Source organism: Myxine glutinosa, chromosome 4 (assembly GCF_964187855.1).
Source record: "Myxine glutinosa chromosome 4, kmMyxGlut1.1, whole genome shotgun sequence".
NCBI lineage: Eukaryota > Metazoa > Chordata > Myxini > Myxiniformes > Myxinidae > Myxine > Myxine glutinosa.
Genome location: NC_136264.1, coordinates 95,464,818 through 95,472,292, shown reverse-complemented (window position 1 = coordinate 95,472,292; position 7,475 = coordinate 95,464,818). Strand labels below are relative to the sequence as shown.

At 43.6% G+C, this 7,475-nt stretch overlaps 1 protein-coding gene across 1 annotated transcript in view; it reads left to right on the top strand.

Moving 5' to 3' along the window:
• Window positions 1-3,327: 3,327 nt before the first annotated feature.
• The window catches only part of LOC137425022 (rho guanine nucleotide exchange factor 3), a 52,468-nt gene continuing 48,320 nt past the window's right edge, over window positions 3,328-7,475 (top strand). Inside the window, exons 1-2 of the mRNA XM_078775267.1 lie at window positions 3,328-3,342; window positions 3,518-3,625. Of these exons, the coding sequence (XP_078631393.1) occupies window positions 3,328-3,342; window positions 3,518-3,625 (123 nt within the window). The remainder of the gene's footprint in view (window positions 3,343-3,517; window positions 3,626-7,475) is intronic.

The window sequence follows — 7,475 nt, the reverse complement described above, 5'->3', positions numbered from 1 at the left end:
GGGAGGAACGGGGAAGACAGTAGGGATGTTTGTTGATTTGTAAAGTAGATGTTTATGGGTAGTGTTGTGTTGTGTGGATACAGTAAGGGGTAAGGGAGGGGCCATGTAGGTTACCTGGTGGGGGGGGGGGGGCGTACGATAGGAACGTACCTGTCTCACCTGGTTCCCATGTGCCCCCAGTGTGCATCACCTTACATTGCGTGCACTTTTGCGCCCTTACCACCTTACTCACTTGTTTCTTCTTTTGTCTCCCACCTCCGAGGATCTGGCTTTGGGGTAGAGAGAGAGGTGCTGGCTGCGCAGTTGTGGGCCTGCACTTTCGCTGTTTGCTGCCGGGATCGATACACCATATGGACCGCAATGTTTGTGGCCACCCACAATGGACCGCAGTTCGTTTGCGGCCAAGCACCACCCGGGGATGGACCTATGGGTCAACGTGGCACCTATGCCATAAAGGTGAACCACTGTTAATTAACACCAAGTGCACCACAAGAAGAGCAAGAGACACCTGCAGGGTTAGGGGTTGTCGAATTTATTTTTATTCCAATGAACAATGGTGACTGCACCGATTGGTGGTGGGGTGGTGCTGTTGATGCTCGGGAAGGGTGCTCTGCACGTTATTAAAGGCCGTCGGCCACAGAGCACTCGTGGGTTGGTGTATCGATGTTGGCAAGCGCGCTCTCTCTCTATGCATAACATCTGCATGTGTCCCTCCAAAAACAGGTCCTGGATCGTAGTGTAAATAGCAGCGTAGTCGTGTAAATAATGCTCCCTACCGGCTGTATGTGTAGTTTGAGAATTCTTTCCGGATTCGGTTATCCTGTGGGTGTGTTTCTGTGAGGAGAAGGGTGCAACGTCGCAGGGGGACATATTTACTCATTTGTGAATATCTGTAAAACTGTCGCACTCAGGGTAGAGTTAATAGTAGAGGGAACTACATTGCGTGCCACACTAAAGTAGGTAAAAATTTATCGGGTCGGGACGCCCCGAGGGTAGAGAAGGGTGCAATGTTGCGAATATGGAATTTGGCCTCCATATCCGCTTGTAAATATTCCCCTATTTTCTCCAATACTCCCCAACTTTCCCCAATCCCCCATTCCCTAGTCCCATTGCATGTAAACAACAATCAGTAGAGCCGACCTTCCCCTTATTCCCCCATTAAATGTCGTGCCCAGGTCCACCGCACCACACGTAGACAACTTTCGGACATCTTCCTAGTTATTCTTAATCTATGTCAGTTAAGGCCTCGTTTCCATTAATTATGACTCTTCGTTGCACCAGAATGTGATTATATGGCATCAGTAGTGAGTTTAGGACCTTTCCCATACCTCCTTCCATCTTCTTCCCCAACAATTACAACAACAACAGAGGAGATGGCGGCGGAGCGGGGGAGGATGCGTCCTCCCACCGGCTCGATTAGCTCCAGACCATGCGCTCCACGGGGTTACCACGAAGGGGCTCCTTGTCAGCTCCTCGTCAAGGGCGGAGCCTGGTAAACCCCCCGCACGCACCCAATGAGAAGCAACGTGCCGATTCCACGAGGCGGAGCTAACGAGCCGAGGGCGTGTCACTCCCCGCCGGATATACGCGGCCCCGCGCCGGATGTGACGTCAGATGCGCCCCCAGCCTGGAGAGAGAAGTCGCCACCCCTCGAGCGCTGCAATACCTCCACCGCATCTCTTAAACTGGACCGTACGTGATCCTGCCCTGAGCCCAGGTGCACCTGGAGCGATCGCTACCCGCTTTCCTTGCCATCAAACCCCGTGTGAGTGAGCCTTGTCCCGTTTATCTGTCGTCTGTTGGGGTTAATATAAGTGTGTTTAAGTGCCCACCTTCCTATGTTTCCCTCTTGTCCCTGTAATCTAAACCTTCCGCATTATTGTAATAACAACCTTTGAGAACCGTATCCCTGGTGTCGTGTCGTATTAATTCCAGCCGTGTGTCTTCTTTTTCCTTCATTGGTCTAGCATAGCGCGATTCGTCAACGTTCGGGCACAATCGGGTAACTTGTGCAGACGTGGTCATACCATAAAACCGCTCGGTAAATAACATCCAAGCCACGTCTGTAACAATATATATATATGTATATGTGTATATATATATATGTATATGTGTATATATATATATGTATATGTGTATATATATATATATATATGTATATGTGTATATATATATATATATGTATATGTGTATATATATATATATATGTATATGTGTATATATATATATATGTATATGTATATATGTATATATATATATATGTATATGTATATATATATATATATAGTATGTAAAGTCGTTCTCCTACCCCACTGTGTTTCATCTTGGTATGAAAATTATTTTTCTAAAACATGGAGAAAATTATTTCTAAAAATTATTTTTCTAAAACATGGAGTGAAAGTGAGTCTTGAGATTTCCTACATCAACCATCATTTTACGTTTACTTTCGTTACAGAGCTGAGTAAGAGCTTCATTGAACGACAAATCCTTCATTATAGTAATGCTAGCCTTTATAGTCTTGATGATCAGTACTAGAGAATGTGATAGTGAAAAACACACAGCAACTGGCTGGGGGAAGCACAGCCATGTGATTTATGCTGCATCTTGATCATATAGATGAACTCTCTATGCATACCGGTAGTTGTGGCTCTAACACATGGCTGAGAATGCATGCGCAACTTGATGCTTTGCACTAAAGTCTCCATCACCCTCTAGATTGATTGATGTTTTGTAAATCCCATCGATTTGCTTTGTTACCAAATGTCATCGTTATACATGTTTGAGATTATATGGTATGTCCTTCATATGATCCTTTGATAAGTCAACATGTCCTTCCAGTATGTGTTATGTGCAATGGAAAATCATCTATACAGACGAAAGCCTTGTCTGTTTTGGAGCAAGAGTAAAACTGGAATATTTTTTCTTCCACTGGCTAGATAAAAGTTTCCCTTACTGCCTCCATTGTTTTTGTTTTTTCTTTATATCTGGTGGTCTGTTTCTCTTGTCTTGGGAAATCATTGTGCTGATATAAGATTGAAACTATTGAATTACTTTCTGAAGTTTTGAACAAAGGAAAAAAGAACTCTACTACTTCATAGCTTCATAGTCCTTTTATTTGAAGTTTATATTTACTAGACCTTTTTTCTCTTTTGTTGTCGAGACGTGTATTTTATTACCTGAGCCACCGAAGGTGGACGAAGGTTTTGTTTTTGCCCCTGTCTGTCTGTGGGAAGGATATCTCAAGTTATGGACAGTTTCGGACTAAATTTTGTGGACAGGTTAGGTGTGTGACGAGGAAGAATTGATTCGGTTTCAGTTCAGGTCCGGATGCAGATTCGGCTTGTCGGTGGATACAAAACGTAAACTGTTCAGCATGACGGAGGTATACGCTCTACCGAGTGCTGTTCTATTTTCTATTGTATCTACTAGGCTTTTAAGTGCTTTAGCCTTGTATACAACTGTCCTTTTATCTTTTGTCTGCTGAGTGACGATTGGCACTCTGCTTCCTACCTCCCAGGCTACATGGAAGAAGCGTACGAAACCACTCTCCCGAGTGCCATCGCTGTCGGATTTCATCGCCCCTGTACGCTCCTTCTCGGTGAAGAGTATTGGGCAGACACTCCGGGTAAGAACCTCGTTCTCTAGAAGATTTACATTGAAATGCCAATCAATTGTAAAATAAATGTTTAGTGTGAAAATCTACTTATGCCGAAATGGAATATTTAATATATATTCCAAACTCATGTCATTGCTCTTGAAAAATAAAAAAAGTGGAATTGTCATTTACATGTAGAAGATATCTCCTCCAATTGCTTTGAAAATGCCATTCAATCAAATGGAAACACTTGGAATTGTTTTATTTTCAGTTTAAGAACACTTGAAATTTAAAAAAACTTACTTAAATCGATTATATCATTTGAAGCAATCAGGCATTTCAGTTGATTAAATATTAACATCTGAATTTTAGGCAAAAACTATATCGTACTGTCGTGTGATTCCCCAAGTGAACACAGGGATCACGAATAGCCAAAGCAAGCTTTAACTCCGAGGTGACGATCAAATGCGGACTTTATATATGCGCCGGAGGAAGAAAGGGAAGAGAAGGAATGAAGGGTCTTACCTGAGCGAGCCTGCTGGGCTGTCTTCAACCTGCAAAAAGTAACTCAAACCAGGTGGATTTAAAATGTACAGGAAAATAACAAATGGGTTTATTAAAGATAATACCAATGACAAGAAAACGCGACAATGAAACTGAAGTCCTAAATTGGAGCGCTCCTTACAAACAGATTTGCACTCAGACAGGGGATAAAAAAGATATAAAGTGAAAAATAAAATGGTGTAGGCTATTTAGTGGACTTGACTCAGGCCTGCTGGAATATCTTGTCAGGATCGTCCAAGGCCCTGGCAGGAACCGCTTGCTCATTGGCGGGAACTAGGCCTCAGTCCGCCCGTCTCACCAGGCAGCGCCCGCTGGCGTGAAACAGGCCTCTCGCGCCCGACAACGGCAGACCACGGCAGAGTGTTCCGCTCCTCCAGCCATGCCAGGAAAACTGCAACCCTCGGTCCGCAGCTCTTCCGCCTCCCCACGATCACCAGCAAGACTCGGAACGCGGCTGGTTCGCTTGAAGCCTTTCCGTCCGTTCGTGCCTTTTCTTTTTTGCAGGGAGCGAAGCGCAAATTGGCCTGTGGGCAAAGAAGAAGAAAAGCCACGAGGAACGAAGCGGGAAGGGTGACCACTCATGTACGCATCCAGGACGGGAAGAAGCAAGAAGAAGGAAATGTCCACCAGTGCGTTCTTTTATCGACAGGCTCTGACGTCTTCTGCCGCGCCCACCCAACCAGTGTCTCGCTTCTTAATAATCCTGGTTGTCACTCAAAGCCCCGACCAATGATGACCCCTTGAGGTGTGGCTTTTGGCCTGCTCGTCTTCGATGTGTTCTTTCCAGTGGTGCAATTAGCGGCAGTGCTCACTGTCCTGGCCTCCTCATGGTTTTATTATCTGAGTGCAGTTTAATGGGCACTTTCTACTATGTGTCTAATGCGGTGCCATACAGGACGAAAAGAAGTAAATAAACAAACTAAGGTTATCTAAAAGGTTAGACAAACAAGGTCACTTATTCCATAATCCCTACAGCTAGTTAACATAAGGACCATCCTCGTATGGCCACATATAACACTTAATCCGACATTCGGTCAAAACAAATTTTCTACCTATTACATGGTGGTGGTTCTTATCACGATCATCGGCGCACCTACCGATACAAATCTACCTGACTCTACATATCACTACCCCACTGACATACCAGTACATTTTATCCTGCACAATCTAGCATATACAAGGTAGTGTATTTTTTGATAAAGAAGTTCTGAGATTATGATTCTATTTGTCACTGTCTATTTCATTTTGTAACTTTTATCTTTTTTTTGTATACATAGTCGAGGCTTGTGGAAGAGTTAGTATTAGTACACTGAATGGATCAAGACAAAATAAACAGTTGAGAAAGCGGAGGGAAACACCAACAGCAGAGTTGCTGAAGAATATATTTTAAAGACCATAAATACTGTCTACTACTTACTACATACTAGTACATACTACTACATACTACTTTACCAGCCCCAATTATTCCCACCTTATTGATGGGTCAGTTGGGGAACATGGTTTTTCATATGAACTGGCTAGTCAGGCCCAACATTATTGGAATGAAGATTGCAAGAATGGTGATAACTCATCGAGTCTCATTGAGGTTTTCGCAGCGGAATAGTAGATGACTGTAAAATGGTGTTTTCATTGTTTGCAGACATGGCTTTTCATTGTAGATTGTATAATGCTTTGAAAGAAATATTAAGCTGGTTGTTACTTCTCCTATCACTTGCAACCGGTACGATCTGGCATTTTTCAAAAGTATTTGGCTATTGTGTGCTAGTACAATGACCAAATTATTTCTGCTTTTGCCTACATGGAGTATTTTTGGCTTAGCGGTTAGGGTGCCGGCTTGGGATCCTAGGACCCTGGATTCGAATCCCGGTCGATCGCTGAATTAACGCCAGGGGGGTTGACTCAGCCTGTCATCCTTCCGAGGTTGGCAAACTGAGTACCAGTTCAGTAGTAATTCCCTGCGTGTTGCAAGAGGCGACTAACGGGGTTGGCAGCAGGAAGGGTATCTGGCCGTAAAACATTGCTTCAAAAAGGGGACGATGGTGCCCAAAAAAGGCCAACCCCTGCTCTGCGGGGAAAAAATAGCCTCTAAAGGTGGTTCCTACATGGAGTATTTAATATATATTCCAATATTTACTTGCTGGACTTTTCAGTAAATTGAGCCATCTCACTTTTTTGTAATAAATTCTTGAAATGTATTACGTGGGTAACAGCAAAGTCTCAGAAAATGCAAATGCATGTCATAGTTTTGTGGTCCACTAACCATTTAGAGGAAAGTATAACATATTTGTACAATACAGAAGGGGAGACTGCATTTATCTAATGGCATCACTGAGAGTCCTTTCAGACAATCTGTTGCCTTTTGCATGGTCAAAGTGCGTTTGTCAAGGTGCCATGTTGGCATTTCCATGGGCAAGTAGGCGTGGTGGTGCCATCACCTTCTTTGGGCCTTGTTCATGGCTGTTAATTTGGAATTTATTTGGAGAGCACCAGTTCACAGTTTATAATCGGGTCGAGAATCGAACACAGACTAGACAGCTCAGTGGCGAGTGTGCTCCCTCTGCGCCATCCTGTTGAGCGGTACTTATTGTATAATAAGAGTGGTCCGAAAGGTTGGTTTTGGGAAAATGGTTGATTTTGCCAAGTATAACAGATTTTCTTTCTGGGTTAAAATAATTAACCAATCATTCATAGTTTCTCACTCTGAAAATGACACGGCAATGGCCATCAACGCATGACCACAAGGGTTATGTGTGTCCTTTTAATGTCCGGGTACAGCCCGACATTCAATTTAGTTTTGGCTCCAGTAATTGAGTCGCCCTTGCCAACATCAGGGAACTTATGACAAGTCATGAGTGTTTCGTGGCTGATCATTTGCTCTGGGCAGGTCGCTAAAGTACTCGTGTACAGGATGTTCTGGAAGCAGCCTTCAGCTGGCCATGATTTGGCGACACAACTAGCAGACATTAGTCTGTACTTTCAAAAATGCAATGTGGGGTGGTTAAAACCCATAATAATGTGAAGGACAGCCGGCTTAACGTCATCTGCGAAAGGATGGCATATCTTGCTTCATGAAGCACAAGGGAAATGACTTGCAGTTGGATCTGATCTCTGTCATAGATCGAAAAATCAAAGATCACAAAATTTGTCGTTTCCCTTGCAAGAACATCCTCCAGAGTGGAAGGATTAAATTGTGATAAACTGAAGGAACTTGTGCAGAGAGGGGGGTGTTGGACAAATGTTGCCAACTTAAAGATCCATCCCAACTGGAGAGAAGAGTTTGACTTTGTCCTCTGTTGCGGAAATGTTTGAAGCAAGT